This window comes from Aulostomus chinensis, chromosome 9 (assembly GCF_037954235.1).
Source record: "Aulostomus chinensis isolate RoL2024-O1b breed Wild chromosome 9, RoL_Achi_v1.0, whole genome shotgun sequence".
Taxonomy (NCBI): domain Eukaryota; kingdom Metazoa; phylum Chordata; class Actinopteri; order Syngnathiformes; family Aulostomidae; genus Aulostomus; species Aulostomus chinensis.
The window spans coordinates 3,638,084-3,658,293 of NC_141328.1; the positions used below are offsets into that span (position 1 = coordinate 3,638,084).

General features: G+C 47.8%; 2 protein-coding genes across 6 annotated transcripts in view; both read left to right on the forward strand.

The window, feature by feature from the left end:
* Positions 1–7,005, forward strand: part of nol9 (nucleolar protein 9) — a 28,397-nt gene extending 21,392 nt beyond the window's left edge. For 2 of the 3 annotated variants that reach the window (XM_086213166.1, XM_086213165.1), the window contains 12 exons: positions 46–554; positions 639–846; positions 1,395–1,528; positions 1,971–2,106; positions 2,190–2,286; positions 2,651–2,748; positions 3,103–3,270; positions 3,363–3,615; positions 3,706–3,820; positions 4,667–4,841; positions 5,892–6,025; positions 6,134–7,005. In XM_086213166.1, coding sequence (XP_086069292.1) covers positions 93–554; positions 639–846; positions 1,395–1,528; positions 1,971–2,106; positions 2,190–2,286; positions 2,651–2,748; positions 3,103–3,270; positions 3,363–3,615; positions 3,706–3,820; positions 4,667–4,841; positions 5,892–6,025; positions 6,134–6,253 — 2,100 coding nt within the window. In that variant the 5' untranslated portion in view covers positions 46–92 and the 3' untranslated portion in view covers positions 6,254–7,005. Of the gene's footprint in view, positions 1–45; positions 555–638; positions 847–1,394; positions 1,529–1,970; positions 2,107–2,189; positions 2,287–2,650; positions 2,749–3,102; positions 3,271–3,362; positions 3,616–3,705; positions 3,821–4,666; positions 4,842–4,947; positions 6,026–6,133 lie in introns of all 3 variants that reach the window. The other variant, XR_015117835.1, reaches the window with a different exon arrangement.
* A 2,270-nt stretch (positions 7,006–9,275) lies between these two features.
* The window catches only part of plekhg5b (pleckstrin homology domain containing, family G (with RhoGef domain) member 5b), a 76,279-nt gene continuing 65,344 nt past the window's right edge, over positions 9,276–20,210 (forward strand). Inside the window, exons 1-2 of one of the 3 annotated variants that reach the window (XM_086213153.1) lie at positions 9,333–10,023; positions 10,668–10,730. In XM_086213153.1, coding sequence (XP_086069279.1) covers positions 9,942–10,023; positions 10,668–10,730 — 145 coding nt within the window. In that variant the 5' untranslated portion in view covers positions 9,333–9,941. Of the gene's footprint in view, positions 10,024–10,667; positions 10,731–20,210 lie in introns of all 3 variants that reach the window. The other 2 variants (XM_086213156.1, XM_086213155.1) reach the window with 2 other exon arrangements.

Genomic DNA, 20,210 nt, shown 5'->3' on the forward strand with positions numbered 1-20,210 from the left:
ATTACCCCTATTACAAACCTAATGGTGCTGCCTGTTTCTTTACAGTTTCCCCTTGTATTTTCATCAGCCTCAGTATAAAGAAGAGTTGCATCATGAAGGCAAACAAACCCACTCAGGGAAAGGGCAAGGCTAAATCTCAGAAATGGAAGGATGTGAGGGGTAAACGGTGCCGGCCTCCCATCAGCTCCTCTGACCTCAACTCCAGTCCCGTCATGGCCAAGATGATCCAGGAGACTGTGAAGAAAAAGCCCAGCGTGAAGAGGTTGAAGAACAAGGCAAAGTCCGTGTCTGACCCCAAGAGAAGCACTCCTCAGGCTGGACTGAAGAAGACATACACTCAGACTAATGGAAGTTCAGCCTTCGCTATGGACAGTGAGTCTGAGGACTTACAGGACTGGGAGGAGTATTCCCAGTCTGTCCGAGCGAACGGCGTGAAGACAGTAGGTGGTAAGGAGGACGTGGAGCTGTGCAGACTGGAAGGGAAGTCTCTGCATTCCTGTGCAGAGAGAGATGATGAGAAAAATCGTGCGGTGTTGGTCATGCAAAAGGGTCAGGTACGTCTCCACGCATCTCATTTTGATTTGGCAACAATAAAGACACTGTAATTACGACTGAATGTCACATTACTGTCATTCCAGACCCTCTGTTTCCGTGGGAAGTGTTTGTTGACTTGCCTGTACGGTCGGGTGGAAGTGTTGGGCTTCGACATTGAAGAGGGTCAGCAGTCGTATCCCCTCTACTCGCCAGCCTCACATTGTCCTCTAACAGTCAGAGCAGTGGAAAGCCCCGATGACGCCCGAGACAGAACGGAGGCTACGATGATGCTCCGCAAGTATCTCCCATCAGGTAGCGGCGTTAGCAACCCACGTGATTATCAGAGAAAACCCTAGAACGAACTGAATATGTCATCTTAATCTTGGTCATTTAAAACGTGTGGTGTTGGAGCCTCTCTATGCAGAAAGTGTCATTAGATAATAGCTGGGATTTTGCGATTTGTGAATAAAATAGACTTGACAATGGCTGCTGCTGTTAATTAGTTTTAACATCGGTAATCTCATATTTTGACAATTTTTTTTAGCCTATAAAATGTCAAGGAATTTTGATAAAAGCTTATCGTCATTCCCCAGAGCCCAAGATGCATCTCCATCAAACCGTCCAAGATCAAAAGGCAGTTAGTCTCCTGATGAACTAATCAGTTAGTTGTTGCAGCCCTAGTTTGTTACCCCCTAACAGGCCCCTGCAGCATCTCTACAAATTATAGTGGGGAAATATGACCCGGCCCAGCTAATGAAATACTAAAAAATATCCTAATAGCTTCTTGGTCGGACAAACCTGACGTTATTATTTCATTGTGTGTGTTTTTTGTCCTCAAATCCTCTTGTTAATGTTTTCAGCGGCGCCACAGAAGAGGCTGCTCAAAAAGGTAACGCGGCACTCATCCATCATCCTGCTGGAGCCCATGGAGACGCCTCTGACACGGTTTCTCTCCAGCTTCACGGACCTCAGCGAGCTCTTCAGCCCCCCCATGGTAAGTTGACTAACACGTAACTTTAGCTTCCTTCCGTTATATTCAGTTGCATTTAATTATGAATTTGTCTCGCAATGGGCAGTCCGTCTTAGACGTGTGTGCGTACAGGATTACTAGGTCATTGTCTGGCTGCTGGCGTGTGTAAACGGTCAGACGGAGGTGAGCAGTTGCAGGTTGCCTTTGTGTAGAGTCACGTGGTGCTGGTGAAAAACTAAAGACCACAGCGTCTGATCTCTGAGGGGCTCCAGAGGCGGTCAGAATGATGAAAGTGACGTGAGAAGGGAAAGACAAAGACTTTTAAAAGAGTAGTTTCCTAAGTAGACTTCAGATCCAGCCAGACTCGTGCGAATTCCGAGCCCAAGGTGAAACACTTGGTTTATTAGTGGCGCGAAAACTTGCCTCCTCATTTGGTGTGAGCTCGCCCCTCCTCTCTCGTCTCCAGACTGAGCTCATGTCTGCTGTTCTCGACACTCCTCTCAACGGTTTGGGGATGATTCCTCTGGTCAAAGACGTCGAGGGCCTGAAATTATCGCAGAGCTGCAGGGAAGCTCTGAACACGGTGGTCAGTGCCTGCAGAGGTGAGACAGAGACACTGACATAAAAACCATACATCTGGAACAGAACCGCACACGTTTGTTCCTTCGCTGTCCGTCTGTTCCAGGGGACATGGATGGTCTCGCCATCGTTCTGGTGTACGGGGCCAAGAATGTGGGCAAGTCGACATTCATCCGGATCCTCATCAACACTTTACTGAATCAGTAAGCTCTCACATCAACACGCGCGCCGTCGCTTCCAGTCCCATACCAGTCCCATACCAGTTGACGTTTGTCCTCCTCTCAAGGTCATCTGTATGCTCACGTTTCCTTCGTGGGTTTATGATTGTCCTGGTTGATTTTTGTCACATTGAACTCGTTGAGACATCAAAGGAGTCAGTGTGATGACATCAGAGCTGCCGCCTTTAAACAAGCGTTTGATTGGTCAGTTGAGAGAAGAAAATTCGTGAGCAACAGACTTTTTTTTAGCTGGTTGAAGCTTCTCAAAGACTTCTCATTGTCACACATGCAGATGTCGGCTTCGACTTTGAGACTGTGTGTGTGTGTGTGTGTGTGTGTGTATCTGCAGCACAACTAGTGTTGATTATTTGGAAGGCGACCTTGGTCAGACGGAGTTCACCCCGGCCGGTTGCCTGTCGTTGTCGACCGTCCGCGAGCCGCTCCTGGGTAGGTTTTTTTTTTTTTTTTTACCGGTGTGTTAACATTCACACATCTGCTTTAATCAGAATCAGAATACTTTATTCATCCCCAAGGGAAATTCTGTATTTAATCCACTTCATTATTTCCTCGTATTTGTTGTGTGTACATACTGGTGTTTTGTTTTATGTTCTTGTGCCAGTTTATTAGGTACACCTCATCCTTTTAATGTTTCAACTCATTAGCTGATGTTTTATGTCCTTTATGATTCATTAATTCATATTGTATGGGGGAGAGGTGGAACAAAACTCTCCATTGTTTTATTTGCTATTGCTGAGACGCAAAGTTTGAGTGTTGTGACGATGGTGCTGACTTGTTTCTCAGGTCCTCCGTTCACGCACCAGCGCACACCGGACCACATGGTCTACTACGGTCAGTCCTCATGCGAGTCCGACTTAGACCGCTACCTGGAATGCCTTAAGTCCCTGTGGCGTAGACGCCCCCTGAGCAGAGAGACTCCCGTCATCGTCAACACCATGGGCTGGGTCAAAGGTCAGCGGGGACAACTCTGTTAGAAACTATGGAGACTCAAAATACTGACGGCAAACTGTGTCTGAACACGTGCTGGTCTTTGTCCTCCTCAGGGTTTGGATTCCAGCTGCTGGTGGACTTGATCCGCTTCTTCCCAGTCTCACATGTCATCCAGCTCGGTCATGGGGGCACCACCCAGTGCCCCAGCCTCACTCCAGAGTTCCTCAGGACGGCACACGGCTACCAGACGCACCCACCTGCTCAGACCGCTCTGGACGAGTTCACCGAGAGCCACAGCGCCCCCAGAAGCTACTTCCACATCAGCGTACAATCAGAGTTCCAAGCAGTCGGAAAGCAGGGAACATCGTAAGAATGCCTCCGCCTGCCGGTTTCAGCGATGATTAACCCCTCGCTGATGCCCAGCGTCACCGTCTACGCGTGCTTTGTGTTTGACAGGAAACACCAGCGGTCTAACGAGCAGAGGGAGCTGTCGCTGCTGGCCTACCTGAGTCAGCTGCAGTCCCCCAACCCTGGACCTGTCCAGCCTCTGCACTCCCTCACCCCCTACCAGGTACGCCGAACGGAGAACCCCACAGTCCGTCTCAGGATTCTGTTCTTACCTGAGGAAACGGTAAACATCGGACTAAAACATCCCAGGCAACAACAGCTCAGCGTCCTGATTAAATGAAGCTGAAGTGTGCATCATTTTACCAGGAGAAACCAAGATATTGTAGTACATGTGAACTCTTGTCATCAATTTCTGGGGTAAAAACAAACAAACCCCCGCAGGATTCCAGGATTTCTGATCTGCTCGTTCATCCTGCTGAAGGTTCTGTCAGTCTGACCTTTAAATGCTTCCTGCCACTGCAACATGGCCGGATCGGCCTCGCTTAGCCTTCTTTTAAGTTACTGTCATTTAAGAGGATGAATTCCTCGCTCAGAAGTTTGAACCATGTTTTATCTTCATTCCTGTCTTCAATATTAAACTCATTCCAAGCTGAGAACTCCTGGGAATCAAGCAGAAAGAGTACGAGGTTCTCAGGGAGTCATTTAAAGAAAACATTGACAAAACCTGGAGTTTTTTGTTTTGTTTTTATTGTTGTTGTTTTTGCATCACGGTCCTTTAAAAGGAAACGGTTTTGTATAAAAGCCCGCAATTTAATTTGAGCCAAAGTTCCCTGAAATTCTGCAGAACCCATTTGCAGGCCAGAACAGAAGCTCAGCCTCAGTTTCTAATGACGGCCTGGCAGAGCATCGCTGTTCCAGCTTTACCCCTCATGGAGATTGTAAAAAGAACACTTGGAGATTTTGAGGAACCCATTCAGGACTGCAGTATCAGCCCCCCCCCCCCCCCCCCCCCCCCAGTGTACTACAAGTGTATGTGATTCTGTACTTTCTCCTTTTTGTGGACCCGCAGGTTCCCCACTCGGCTGTCGCTTTAGGTGCCACCCATTGTGAAGTGGCGCCCAGTCACATCTTTTATGCTGCCAATGCCAGTCTGGTGGGTCTCTGCTGCCTGGGGGAGAAAGTAGCAAGCAAGGGGGGGCCGGTCGTGCTGTCCCAGGCCCCCATCTGCCCGTGTGTGGGCTTCGGTACGTACCACACCTTGTCTCTCTCTCTCTCTCTCTTCTTTTTTTTTTTGTTTGGAATGATCAACTAGTTTGAGCCTTGAACTCGTTTGTTTAACCTCTAATGCAGAATCACAAGTTGTCTCTGAACACGGAGGCGACAAAGAAGTCCACGTGCACTGACTTCCCTTCAAACGGGACCTGGAGGTCACACATCGAGAAACTGCTTCTTCACCAAGTCCAGACTTTCTTAGTCTCTGCATGTGGAGTTGATTATTCTTCAGTTTCAAAGCAAACCACTGACAGTGTGACACCTCTCTATAAAGTTTCAATCATATTTTCGAAAAATGACCAGTCAGAAGCCCGTCCATTCGGTGGTAACGCATAGAACCTAACATAGAATGGGAAATGGATTATTTTGATGTAGGCGGTGCTTAGCGATGTGACGGAGGGGGCTGCGCTAGCAGCGCTGCTTAGATTGTAGCTGTAGCCGTACGCGCTTATGAGTCGTCTGCGAGTTTTACACTTGCAAAATTCTCTCTGGGCTACCAAAGAATCAGGACTGACTCCCATTTTGGATTACGGCACATAGCGTGTGGATCATCCCTCAGTACGCTGTGAATGTGTGTTGACCTGGAATACATCTTCGTTCATTGAATAATGACACATAATATCATATCTAAATTGTAGAATAGTATTAAATAGTATTTTTCTAAATGTAATTGCGTTTATTGTCATGCATTTTTGCTCGGATGAGTTACCGTGGCACCGCCAGTGCAGTCATGGATGCTTCGTTGGGGAAGGACTGCCCAGATGTGAAGCGTAGACCGTAAATGGATGACTTGGACGTTCAGTCGAAGGATTTATTTTGTCACTTGAATCCCTGTGATTGACACTGATGCGATCCTGACTGCTCCTCTGACGCGCTGAGGCTGTCGTGCATCCGTAACCCAGAGAAACCAAACATTTTTATCCACCCGTCCTGGGGATCTTCTCACAGTCGGTAAAGGAAGGATGGTGAAGCCTCAGGTCCACGGTTACATGCGTGTAACACGTTCCTGTTACTGTGCTCAGGTGTTCTCCGAGGTATTGACATGGTGCGGGGGCTTTACTTCCTGCTGACGCCTGTGGAACCCTCCACCCTTCGCAAGGTCAACTGTCTCCTCCTGGGAGCCATATTGCTGCCCTCCTGCATCCTCACCACACAGGTCCGACGCTGCTTCCCTTCCAACGCGCTCAGATTCTTTCATTTACACACCGATGAATGTATGCGTTAATCCACAGGGTGACCTTTGCTACCTTGGTCTGTATTTCAGGACGGTTTTGAGGGAGAGACGCCCTACGTCACCACCAACTACAGTTTTGATCTCACCGGTGCAGGAAAGCTGCGGGTCTTCAAGGGACTCGTGAGACCCAGTCAAATAGGGACACAGTGACTTCTCCAGCACAGCGTCGCTCGATTGCCCTTTACCCCGCCTGGCTCCTACTCCTGTGCCAAACCCGTCTGGATTGGCGGTTTGAATGTACAGAACTGAGTTTCAGTCTGACTCTCCTTCCCCTTCCTCAAGATCCAGCGTGTGTTACGGACGCTGCAGGTGGAGGTGACAGCCGCCTCTGGATCTTCTCGCTGTTGGCAACTTTAAATGGCAAAACACAACACAGTGGAGTTCTGCGCTTCTGTCTGGACACTAACAATCGTAACTTGTAGATAAAGTTCCTGTCTATAGGTCGCATTCGTAGGCAGCAACAGAGTCAGATATTAAAGGAGAAATACCGCTGCCTGTTTCTCGCCTTCTGTGTTTTAATGGTCGAGATGTGAGTTTTAAGATCTGGTTGTCGTCGTCTTCTTTTTTTTTTTGCCAGACATATCAAGCAGACGATTGTCATCAGACCATAACACAGTGTCCCTGATGTTGTTTGATAACAGTATTAGTAAAACTTCACACCTTTTACCTGCATTTTTCATCCCAACATTCACAGCAGAGTTTCATGTTCTTGTGCTTCATGTCAGATGGGAGTGAAAAGGCTCTATTTTTATTGCTCAGTAATTTGCCTTAAAAAAGACAAAACGGCACTTAGAGGTCTTTGGGTAAGTGTTGTAAATGTAACTTCTTTTTTTTTTAATGTAGGTCAATGTAGGATATGACCAAAAATAAAAGTTTTTTCATGACACTACCTTTGTTCTCCTCTAGGGGGCAGCAAGTACATGTTGTGATTTCACCCTGAACAGCAGCAGATGTTCACTTACAAAAGTTTCAAGAGCTGCATTGAAAACTGTAAGAACAAAACCCTCAACACTGCAAAATCAATGTCTCACGGCGGGGTTAAGAGCATATCTGACATCTGACCTACTTGACACTGTGTGTTGACATGTTGTTTAACAAAAGGAACGAAAGAGGTCGTAAACATCCACAAACAGCGGAGAATTGCTAATTTGTTAAGTGGGCTGCTTTGACGTCCCCTCGCTGCCCCCCGTGCTTTTCTTTGTTCGCCGTTGCCCGCCTCTTTATTGAGGGTGGGAGCTCACAAACACAGCAGAGCCACATTTTGGCCGAGTCATTGTTTTGGCTTTGTCAGGTCAGATGTTTTCCCATCGAACTCATGCAAGCTGGAGAGCAACGCCACTGCAGCGCTGCCACCGGTCCGCTTATTTGATTAGAAATGACAGTATTCATGTGTGAAAAGCTTTCCAGAGCAGCGAAATATGTTCATGCAAAAAAAACAAAGAGACAAAGTCAAAGATTTGACCTCTTAACCTTTTGATTTTTAAGATGACCACATGCATCACGTGGAGTTGAAAACGTAGAGCAAATAGAGAGGGAGTTGGTAGCTTTCCTGGGCTAGTTTCTAGTTTGAATATTACTTTATTGTTGTACTGGTGGCTTAAGAACTGTAAACTTCAGTACTTTCAAGTTTTGGTGTACTACAAAGGCACACAGTGCGTCCACTTCACTCCTCCGCAGGTAACTGACATCAATGCTAACAGTTGACAGGTTGTGCAGGTTAAGCTTTTGCAGACCAACTGAATGCCAAAACAAAACATCTACAGAGTGTTCAGACTGCAGCTAAGCTGTGCCAGCGTACACTTGGGAGGTGAATCAGCTTTATTCACCAAAATCTAAACAGTATGCAGACATACCATCCAATTATGAGCTGGCGCATTCTCCCAAATACTGTAGAAAGGTCAGCTGGCTAACTAGCGCTAACATGCAAACACTTCATGGCATACAGTAAACACACAGCTCGTGCGCATCTCTCATCCATACTGTTAATTTGTGAAAAACTAATAAACTGGAGGCATTTTTCAACTGCTTTTAGCGTAATCATACATTAGCTAGCTACAGCTGTCATTTATACGTAGCATAGCAGGAACCACTAATTGAACAATTTCTATGTTTTTATTCTTCTGTTTTACTTAAGTGTTACTTAAAACCTAAAATGTTGCGCAGGTGCTGATCTAAGGTGACTGATCGGGCTGGACATCGACCAACCGGGTAGCAGTTTCAATACGAGCTCATCAGGTAGCAATAGCAACGTAGCTTAGCCGTTAGCAATCCTGCTTCTGTCAGCTGGAATTAAACAAAGTTACATTACTGCCCCAAAGACTAAGAAGTAACTGATTACGCTACTTTTACTTTACTTTTGCCTAAACAGCCTCAGTACGATCAGTACTACTATCAACCTGAAAGTATTCTCAGGTTTATGAAGTGATAAAGAGAAACAGGAAATTCTCTCTGTAAACACAGTTGACTCATTTGACTGAGACGTCAACATTTTGACCTTGTCACAGCACATGTCGTGTTAAATGTACATTTATGTAAATTACACTTTGTTTTTTCCCAGCGTGCACATATATTTACATGTATTATATTTGTATGTATATATACATGCTATGGTGACATTTATGGGATTAATGAAGTATTTCTCCTAGCGAAAACACAGGAATTAGCAACTAAACTCTATTACCCAGGAGTCTCCGCACACGAGGCCGCTTCCTGTGACAGCTCTGATTGGTGGACAACGTCACATGATACAGAGCAGCGGCGACGAAACGGAACAGACGGACAAAAATGGATCCAAAAACATGGACGGATTTAAGGATGAAGCGTCTCCTTAAATTCCTCCGGAACGGAGTGAGAAAAAGACATCTGAGCTCAGTGTTAATAAACTAATAAGTCGAGCCGTAGTGATTAACAAGGGTCTGTTTGACCCACTTCAGGTGGTACCACATGCAATAATGTCACTGAAAAACAGAATCCGCCCCAGTCGCTGCCTGGAAGGAAGACATTGCAGGACTGGCAATTAAACACGGGCTTTTAACTTATTGTGGCCTCATACTTGAGATTATTTACCACAGATGACGAATGTTTGTGGTCCTCTTCTTCCCCGTAACGTGCATTTAATTAAGTGGAAAGTCGAGGTGGGAGCGCTGGCGTCTCTCTGGCGCCTCTAGCGGCAGTTGTGCGTCATGAGGGGGGGCTGCACCGAGTCTTTGTGGCTCCAGGTTGAGTGTGAATGAATGGAGGGGAGCCGAAGGTTGGTCGGAGGAAGAGGAGAGAAGAAGAAGCAGCGGCCGGTATGTCCTCAACTTGAGCAGCGCGGTCGAGTAAAGTTCTCAGGAGGGAACCCGGCCTCGAACTCGCGACTGTAAAGGTCCTCGGAGGGGTTTGGCTGGTGATCCCAATCCCACACCGAACCCACCAACCTTCACCCGACGGACGTTTCCGCCGAGGAGGTTCCTTCTTGTGCAGGCAGCAACAGGTTATTTATAGCTCCACCTCACCGTCTAACCTGCCTCCAAAACCGCCTTGAATCCACGGTTTAGTTGGCGTCGCTCCGCTCCGCGCGCAGCCCCCCCCCCATGCGAGGCGCAGCTTTGTGTGCTCGCCACCGACCCGCCGCCGCCGCGAGCTGAGCGCACTGCGCGTAGGAGAGATGGGCGACAGCAGGACCGAGGGCACCATGAGCGAGTGTTAGAGGAGTGTGACACCGCCGGCTGATCGATACCGAGGCTACCGCAGCGACCTGCGAGGACCCAGACCTGCTGGCGGAGGGCTGCAGCCGCCGCCGCCGCCGCCGCTCCCCTCCTCCCCTCCTCCCGACGAGGACCGCAGGCGGGTTTAGATGGTGCCGAACAAGTGGAGCATGAATTCAGTTCTGCACAAGTCGCCACCAAGGAGCTGGCTCGGTCTTAGATTACGACTCAGTAAGTGACAAGTTATCGATCACCGTTTTTCACAGATGACGTAGCTGCTTATGTCATCACCTGAGAAAGGGAGAGCTTTGTCAGTAAACACCTGGTGGAACTCGCTGGTCGGACAGGCAGAGCCGGACCACATGTGCGTGTCCTTTTGGTACAAAAATAAAGTAAAAATAAAGGCAAACGAGCGCGTTTGAGGGACGAAACTTTAACTTTGAACTGGGGATTTTTTTTGTTTTTGATTGAAGGAAATCCTCAGAATTCTGCCTTAAAGTTCCTGTAACTTTACTTCATTGTTACAGAGTTTTGGCGTTCGGTCTTAGTACATCTTTAACATCTAAAGCTGATGAATTATAGTCTGAGATTATTACCGGTAATCATATGTTGTTGTTTTTTTGCCCCTCTCTCAGAATTCTGATTCACTCCAAACTCTGGACTGGAATCTCTGAATTCTGCTGGAACTCCGAGTTAATTTAAAGTTAGGAGAACAAACCTTTTTTCTCAGAATTCAAATAAACTTTATTTTCAGAAAAAGAGGGGAAAAAAAAGAAGAATAATTCCCCATGTGGGCCTAATCCTCTTGGGTACATGATTTGCTTCTCAGGCTGCAGATCTTTGTTTCATGCTTCTTCTTTTTTTTTTTCCTGCAGTCAACAGAGTTAATGGCTGCAAGTTGGCAAGTGACGGAGCAATTATCCCAGCTGGAGGCCGAGGTATTTTAATCGGAGAGGACAGCACGCTCTGATCCTGCTCTCCTCATGATGAAGGAACTCGGGCGCGTTCCGATATCGCCTCTTGTAAACCTCCAAACACCATTTTATTGCATTTTTCCCTCCGAACCCTCCTCCTCGGTGCTCACGTCACACTTCGGATTCACTTCTTTTTCTTTCTTTCTTTCTTTCAGGTTGCATAATTGAATGATTGCAAACAGTTTCCTGTGTAAATCAGCTCTTTGTTTGGTTTATGATGTATTGGATGTGTATTCCTGTTGGAGTCGGTGGAACCAGGGAAGAACAGGCATCTGCAGTTGCAGCATTTCCTTCAAAATGGACGATTGGCGTTCTGTCGGTAAACCAAACTTCAGCTGCAGGTTTGTTGGCAGTGGACGGGTTCCGACAGTGAGCCGAGGAAGCATGGAGTTAAAGTTTAGCAGCCCTAATTGGTTGAGTCTGGAACCCCTCAATGTTCCAGGCCACCGTAGTCTTAAGCCTGTCTTAAACACACTGGTCTAATCTGGGACCAGATGTCTCGTCTGGTCTCTGTCCACCACAGAAAAACAGAGTGGAAACCCCAGATCTTCCTCCCCTCCGGGATGTGGGTCCTGGTGACCCGGGACAAACGCACACTCGATGGATGAGCTGTAAACCAAACCATCGGCTGTTTGGATATTATTTTAAATATTTTGGGGGATGATTCCGACTGTCTGGTCCGATTTGTAGCTGTAATCTCACCACAGGTGGAAGCTGCGGGGGGGGGGGGGGGGCGCTGACTTCCTTTCCTGAATGATCTACATCTGAAGGCAGAATCAGGAGAGAAGGGGGTCTGTGTGTAGTCCGAGACGTGTCGACCAATCACCTTTGACCTTGGTACCGCGTGGGGAAACGAGCCGTGCGAAGAGCGAAAGAGGCTGAGTTGTCCCGACCACGCGCCGCTATCTGAGTGGAGCGTTTGTTGGTCGTGGCTGAGTCCCGCTGAGGCTTGGGCTCTGAACTGCGTTGTCTGAAGTTGCTGCTGCGGTCAGGAGGAAGAGCGCCATGACACTGCCGTCCTGTGCAGTTATCAGCAGGACATTAGCTTCCTGTTAATTAGCCTCAGGCATCCTCGCCACTCTTGCCAGGTTGAAGTTGGCAGATCTTTCCTGACTGTCTTCCAAACATTTGGGTCTGTACAGATTTTACAGGACCGACTAACAGCGAGCGGAGGATGAGGAGGAGGAGGAGGAGGTGATGTGGAGGCGACCGCGCCGGCCGAGTCACTGTGGCCTGCTGCCACGTGGCTTTGCGTATTTATACCTCAGCCTGCAGCGCTGATTCTACTCATAAGTATAAATCAGCCATTAGCTCCTCCCTCCCTCGCGCGCACACACACACACACACACACACACACACACACACACACACACCTTATTTTGAGCCAAGTGCTTACACCAACAATTTATTAGCCCTGAAGCCCCAAATTGGGTTCACGCCACGTCTCATCCGCCTCAGTGGTGTTGCGCCACTGGCAGGTGAGCCAGTGAAACGAAGGGATCTAGTTTTTTGGTGGTGCTTCGGTTGTCTGGTGTCCTGGTCCTGGTTCACTCTCCTTTTACCGTTTTTATGTGGTCGGGACGCAGCTGCAGCAGGGCTCTGCTCGGTGTGAAACTTGTGCCGTGCGTTGTGCGACACCCTCTATCGGTGATGCAGTGGTTAAGCTCAAACCTGTGTGTGCGTGCGTGTGTGTGTGTGTGTGTGTGTGTGTGCTTTTGGACTGGTTTGGTGGACGGAGTCAGAAAATCTTGATAGACGAGAGGAGGAGGGAAACTTCAGAGCAGATGTTTGTGTTTGAATCAGCTTAAAAACCATGTTTCCTATTTGAACCGTTCCGAGGGGGGGTGGCGGTGGGGGGGTCGGAGCACCAAGGCAACGGTGGGTGAAACGATGCCTTTTCTCTCAGCAGATTTGTGGAAGTTGTCCTGGGTCAAAGTCTGCAGAGCTCCTCAGTGTTCATTCAACCAAACGGGCTGCAGGCCGACTGGACTGGACGGTGTGAGCGCTCGCTGCGCGGGGTTTTGGCCCGGCGCGTGACTTGTTACAGTCCAAACTTCCTTCTTCAGACCGTCTTTCCATTGTTTCACTTCATCCCCGACACTAATTTCCTTTCTCTTTTCCCCTCGTTGCTTTTCTGCCTTTTCCTGATGGCGCGTGGGGGGGGGGGGGGGGGGTCACGGTTTGATTTTTGTTTTTCTCTCTCGCCTTCCAACGCTCAGGAATAATCTCCCTGGCCTCACGTGTGACGTTGCCACTCATCTTTGCTCAATAACAGGCATGCGCCGCATCCCACGCGGTGAGCACGCCAGGACCGGTCTCAAGTTGTCCTCGCCCTGGTGCCGGTTCTGATTCTAGCCTTTAAAAAGCGCTGGGTCATTGTGAGGCTCCTCTGCTGGTGCGCGCGTGCGGCTATCTGGAAGGTGAGATGTGTTCATGGAAAACCAGCGAAGCGCTGATGCAACGACTCCCTGTTCCTCTTCCTGGTGTCTGCCTGCAAATTAATTTCCTTCCTGGAATCTCAGCAGTTCTGTGCTGTCCTTCCTGTCGCGGGTTTCATTACAGCGGAGGGTTCATCAAGGTCTGCTGGAACAAAAAAGGCTTTTACATGAATTCGTTCACTTTCAGAATCAAAGTGTGTGTGAAAGAGAGAGAGGGAGAGAGAGGGAGAGAGAGGGCTGGGTGGCTGGACGGGTCAGAAACGTTGCAGCTGGAGGCCGTTGTTCATTTCCCGTCTCCAACCGCACATTTAACATTTTTAACCGAGTCGAGAGAGTAGGACAGCCGCCCGTTTGGGCAAAGCCAGAGGTTCCGGTTGAAGTAAACACTTTTTGCCAAGGCCGCGCATGCGTGAACCACGCGGCTGCGACGGCGTCTCACGTTGCTTACATTGGAGCCGCTTGATAGCAGGTGTGTCTCCTCCAGACGGCAAAGGCTGCCTGCTGCGTTGGTATCAGACGGCGAGGGCCCGGGACAAGGAAACTCTCTCCTCTATAAGGGTGGTTCTGATCCGTGAAAGACTTGAAACATGAATCCTCAAAGGTGATGGGGATCTTTGTGAAATCTTAGGTTCTTGAGGTTTTAACGGTACCGTCAGGTTCCCCGGAGGTCTGTTCTCTTCTACTTTAAAACGACTCTATGGCTCTAAGAATTTCCCTCCACGTCTCCTCGTGTGCTGGTGACTGCTTGTGACAGACGCGCGCCGATCGCAATTTCCTCTGCAGGTTCTGGAGCTGGTGATCGTTTCTTCTTCTTCTTTTTTAGTCGCTGATTCATCTGTAGATTATTTTAAGCATGAATCGATGAAATGTTTAGTCTGCAAAACGTGAAAAAAAAATTCCCTTTGCTGTTTCCCTCACAGTGACTTGTTCCACTCAGCAGCCCAGAGGACATGTCGCCGTACTTCCTGACGTTAGAAGTCCTTAAGAACCTGAGGCCTGCGCACACGAGACGAACGACTAATCCGATCACGCTCGTTGCCGATCAGTTTTCTGTGGGTCGGCTGACAGTTGCTAATTGGTTGCTGCAGCTCTTGAAGATTCAGATTTCTGACCTGTTTTAGTAAAAATATCTGCCTTGCCAATTCTGATGTTCCTTCCTTCCAAGAAGCAGTCAACCCCGGAGGTATCGAAACGTTTCGTAACCCGACTGCAAGCAAAGCAGCGACAGGTTCTCATAAACAAAGCGAAGATGAAAAGCTCTTGAGTTTCTGGACAGAGGCTGATGAAATCAAACCCAGCGGAATCGGAATTTCAGTGAATCCCACGTGACCTGACCTGACGTGCTGGACGCGGCCTAAAAGAAACGCCAGGTGCCAATACGCCTACGCGGCTGAAGTCCTTTACTTACATCAAGTATCAGGTTAAAGTCAGAATCAGAGTCAGACTTTCTTTTTTGGGAGGGAATTTTTTTTTTTTTTTTTTAGTTTCAAAGCCCCTAAAAGTATGAAAAAGCAATGAAGAGGGAAATAAGCAGAGAAAATAAGATTCCAGTACCAAGAACAGCTGTGTTGTGTAACTTTTTTTCTTAAAAGCTTTCACTTTTCAAAATTTTTTTTTGTTTTACATTTTATAGGCTGGACAGTTAATTGTGAAATTAATTGGTGGATTAATTGCGGCTTTAAATAACCCCTCGTCCCACTCCTCTTTGACAAAGTAGTTTCAAGCCGTGTCAAGTATCAACCTTCTCATGTAGCTTTTGTCAAAGCAGCATATTACCCCCCCCCCCTCCCGTGTGCTGCTGCCGTGGCTCGGACCGCCGAGGTGAAGATCACGTTACAGGTAGAACAGGTGTTGCGGTGGCGCCCGTCATCCCCGCAGGCCCGCCACTTCTATGCTCCACTGCAGCGGCGGTTTTACTGCTTTCACATGAAGTCACTGTCATGAACACGCTCGCAGCTGGAGGCCTTTTTTACTTGACCCCCTTCTCTCACATTTATTTTCCCATCATTCTTCTCTCCCGCCTGGTAGATTGTGAACAGGCGCCGCTGCTCCTCTGAAGTCTCTGGCTCTTATTTCTCTCGTTCTCAGCGCTTTCTATTGCTGCTCTGCTCCCTTTTTTCTTTTTTCTTTTTTTTTGTGGGACGTTGCTCCACAGAGGAGGACTTGTTTTTTGGGGTTGAGTTTCAGATGATGTACTGCCTGGTGCCCGGCGGGGTCGTCTTTGTCTCTCCAACTCTGCTTTGCATCTTCATTTCATTTGCATGCAGCAGAATGACTTAAATCCAGGAGGAGCTCGTGCTGTCGGTGTTATTTACAGTTCCTGGTTCCTAATTCAATAATGGTGTCTTGTCGCCCCGCAGGCCTCGCCTCGCAGTTGGCGGAGCAGCGGCGAGGCTCTTCCTGCCGTAGACGAGCGAGAGGCCGCGTTGGGGTCACACACATCTTCTCCCCTGCAGAATGAACGGGTTTTGCAACCTCCACTCTGCTTAAATGACTGTTTAGGAATATTGCAGCCTTGCGCAGGAATAACTATACTTTTAGAGAATGTGTGTTTGTGATCCTGTTGCCTCCATTATTGGCTTCTCATCAGCAGCTCCCACTGCAATTTCAAGCAGATTGTTTCAGTTATGGGATTATTTATATTGACAAGTTGGGGGGGGGTGGGGGGTTGTTTGTCGTCGGCTGGTTTAAGGACGGACCGTCAAATTACACGTCTCGTCATGAATCTCTTCAGTCCTGCCCTCCCTCGCCTCCTGGCGCGACTCAGGGTGCGCGAGCCCGTTTCTCATTCATCACAACGCGTCCATCTCCTCACAGTAGGCTCAGATAATCCGCCGCTGTTGCTGCTGCAACCCTACAGTTCCTGTTTTTACGAGAGCTCTGATCCTGCGCGAGGAAATGTCGCTCTTATTTTTGTTCAGAATGCAGTTTGGAGAGAGGAATTAAGGAATAGTTCATTTAGTAAGATAAGTAATGACTAATAACACAAACAATGATAGTTTGAATGCAGTCAAGCGTTGAATAATGAGCTGGAACCACCATTTTATTGATTTACTGAATGATTTTTGTATTTGCGGCGTACACAAATGCTCCGCGTTGTTAGATTTTGGTGGCGCCGCCCTCTACAAGTTGAAGAGCAGACAGAGGAGCAGGAATGGAATTATCTGTCATGTAACGGTGAATTAATTGTAACATGCGAAGAAACAGAATCGAAGCAGGTGTGGCTCACCAGAAGAGAGACTGCCGTTCAGAGCAGGAATGAGGATGTGCTGAATTAAGTGATTTACAGCCATTTGAATGCGACACAAAGTAATGACAGCATGCCGAACATTAGCGTCACGATGGTGAGGGTGTTGTGCTGACACCCTATTGGCCTCCTGCAGCCTCGCGGAGCTGCCAGCACGTCTGCCTGGTGTTTTTATCACCCTACAGATGAATAAATGACCAGGAACAGGCTGTACCTCTTACGCTCTGCATCCCAGATAAAGATACAGACAGTCTGGCTGCAAGAAGTTATTAGAGCAGTTCCGTCCTGAAACGGAAATCTGTCCCTGTAAAGGATTCTCACGCAGGGGTCTGAAGCCGCTTCTGGTCTCGGCTGTCTGAGGGGTTAATCTCGGCTCTTTTGATGGGCCACCTTGCTAATTATAACCCCCGAACCTCCTCCGCGTGGGCACGCACACTCCTTCAGCTGCACTCCCTCCCTCCCCAGTCTGCATCACACTCTCTCCCACCGCTGCACACTCTCTTGGACAGGTTCATTTACAGTCTTGTTGCAGTGCGCCCGCTCGTTTCTCAACACACCATTAATACTTTAGTGAGGGGGATTCTATTGAGAAGCCAGTTAATTCAGGCGCTCTTGGAGTTGTGGCCTGCTATTTCTGTCCCTCATAAAAATTTCCGGCAGCTGAGTGCCAACATTAGCTATGAGCCCGAGTGTGGAAAATACAGCACATTTGCAATAAAGAACTCACTTTTTTTTTTAAATTTCAAATATTCACTGGAAAGACTACAATGCAAGCTATTTAAATATGAAGCTGCAGCCAGTAGACGGTTAACTTCGCTGTAAGCAGGGGGAAAACCGAGTTTGCTTCAGGCACACGCACGAAAAGAAATCCACCTACAAGCTTGTAAAACCTGTATGTCAATTAAAGTGTTACTTCACCTAAAAAGTGTATTTCACCTCTCAAGTACTCACAAATAGTTGCCTCGAGGTCACGAGAATGTGTTTGCCCCTCCCTCGTTACTTCTTTGTGTTTCCACAATGTGGGAAGAGCCGGCCATGTATATTTAGCTCGAAGCTAATAGCAAGTGATGGCAAACAACAGCAAGGTTGCCCCAAAAAAATTGGTTTATGAACTCTCAAGCGCATCATCCAGTACGGTTTCTTTCCTCCTCGTCCTTCTGTAAGCTCAGTAATCCACAAACACTTGGATTCGAGCTAAAATCAACCTCTTAATTTTGGAGCTCCTTCAAACTGTTGGAAGTTTGGTTTTTGGCTCAAATCATAGTGTTTGTGGACCACTGAGCTCACGGCTGGTTGAAGAGGAAAGAAGTCATACTGAATGGTGCACTTACGAGCTTGTAAACTGATGTTTTTGGGCAGTTTTGATGTTGTTAGCCATCAGTTGCCATTAGCATTGTGCTAAACATGTGTTTTTAGCTCTTTCTGCATCGTGGAATCACAAAGAAGTAACTCAGAAGGGAAAAAATGTAATCATGAGAATCTGAAATAAAAAAAATACACCTTTTGGGTGAAATACTGCTTTGATTCCACTCATATAATTTTGATAGCAAACCTAAAAGTAGCTATTAGAGTTGTTAGCGTGTCAGCAAAGAGGCCTGTTAGCTTGAAGGCCACAGTTTGTGGTATATCAGACGTTATCAGCCTGAGTGTTGGTCGGATGAAATGTCTGAAACTTCTGGAAGTCACAAATTGAAAAACGTTCTCAATTAGGTCTGCAGTGGTCTCAGTTTAAGTCGTTCATTTTGAGTGTGTACAGCCAAAGCTAATTTCCAATGCTGCTCCCCTGATGGGAATTTAATGACGAGTTCCAATTCAAGGCACCCGTGCGTGACGTTGAATCCGCAGCCGTGTTGGAGAGTGTTCTTCAATAATCAGGTGGATAACGTCGTTGATGGGGGCGCTCCTCTGATTCTACACATAAATGCCAGTTTGCTTGTGTTTAGAAGCAAAGCGGCAGCCTGTGAAAACGTCCCATCCTCCAGGGCTGTGGAGCAGTGCTGTCAGGTCTGAGGAGAAGGACTGATTATGTCATAGCGGTTATCTCAGACATCCTCCTCTTGGAATAAGAATGTGTCTGCAATGTTTCCTTGACCAAAAAAAAAAAAAAAAAGGCTTATTACAGCAAAGTCCTCCAAGTGACAACTCCTCACGCTCCCTGTTATGTGAGAACGTGCAAATATTTGTTTCCATCTCAAGAAAATTAAGTTGGGGACACACCACCTCTCTCTCAGGTTTCCACATCCCAGTTGTGTAACTGGCTGTGTTTAGGTGTGGAATGGTTTGTGTATCCGTCCTCAATCATCCTGCTGCGGCGGCCGGGATTCGGTGTTGGCGCTCGCCTGGATAGAAGGAGATTAATGGACGTTTGCGGAACCCTAATTTCTCAACCGTGAGTTCCGTACCAGGGAAGCTCAAGTTGTTGGCAAGTTAGCAACATGCTAAGCTCAGTGAGAGTCACGTGACGGCGAGCGACACACAGCAGCTAGAAGACTCACCTGCTCCTCCCAAAACAACCGTGTTTGAAATTTACAGTTCGCAGTGAACGAAAACAGCAGTGGACAGTTGGGGTGTGTGTGTGTGTGTGTGTGTGTGTGTGAAAACACATCAAACATACTTAGACACATTTGCCAGCATCTCCTGTCAAATACCAGCTTCAAATGTTTAAAGCCTAACTGGAGTCGATTCTCCTGATGCACAGGAGGTTTTTTTTTTTGTTTTTGATTCAGTTGTTGTTGTTTTTTACAGTCATGCTTTTCCCTCAGGACTTCTTACAAACACCTTCACCCTTTCAGAGACACACGGCCTCTCCAGCAATGTTCTGACCCAAGATGAAGAACCCAGGCCCGGACCTCACCTTAAACCTGATCGTCTCTGATTGACGAGGGCACGCCGAGGCCCAAACCTTGGCTTGTGCTCTGAGACTTGGCAAGAATCAGCACAGACTTCCATTTAAGAGAGGAGGAATCGATCTGAATGTAAAATGATTAAAGATGCAGGGCTGACCCTCCGCCGACGGTCCGACTGAGCAAATGAGGTTCTAGCAGAGCAAAGACGCGCTCACTCTCTTCATTAGGGCATCACTTTGTGAACCGTAATCCAAGTGAAGGTTTCCGCCTCGACCCCCAGCAGAGGAGAGAACATGTTTTCACCGGATCCAGTCTCTTCCTGCCTCGACTTCTTCTCATAATCAAAACGCTCTTTGAGAGTGGAATCGGATCAAACAGCATGGAGTGCGAGCGCCTCTACAGAGGCAGGTACATTCTGGCTGTGACACGGCTGTAAAAAGCCTGTGTATTAGAGGGCAGTTGGAGGGCTGACGATGAAAGCGAGGACCTCTAATGCCTCCTCCGCTCCCCTCTTTGTTTCTGCAGGAGGTGGAAATTGGCCCTTGTCTTTGCAGGCGAGTTCTCATGCTGCACGTCTGCTCTCTTCATTAAAAGGGAAGCCGCATGCTCAAAGCTGCTGCAGATTATTACCATATGTCTGCAAAGCCCAGAGCCGAGCAGCAAACCGGCTCCCATCCTACCCTCTAATTTCTTATCCCAAAATTGGACATGTGGGTCGCTGTGTGTGACAACATCCCTCCCTTCCCCCGGCCGGCGCAGCACATTCTCACAGTATTTCTCCTCTTGTTTTAGACGCGTAATAGCAGAGCATCAACCTTTTAGCAACGCTGGAAAAAAAATATTATGCTTTGTCTTGAGATGTACTTGTTTTAACCCGTCAGCTGATGTAGATATCAGAGGAGTCGAGTGCATT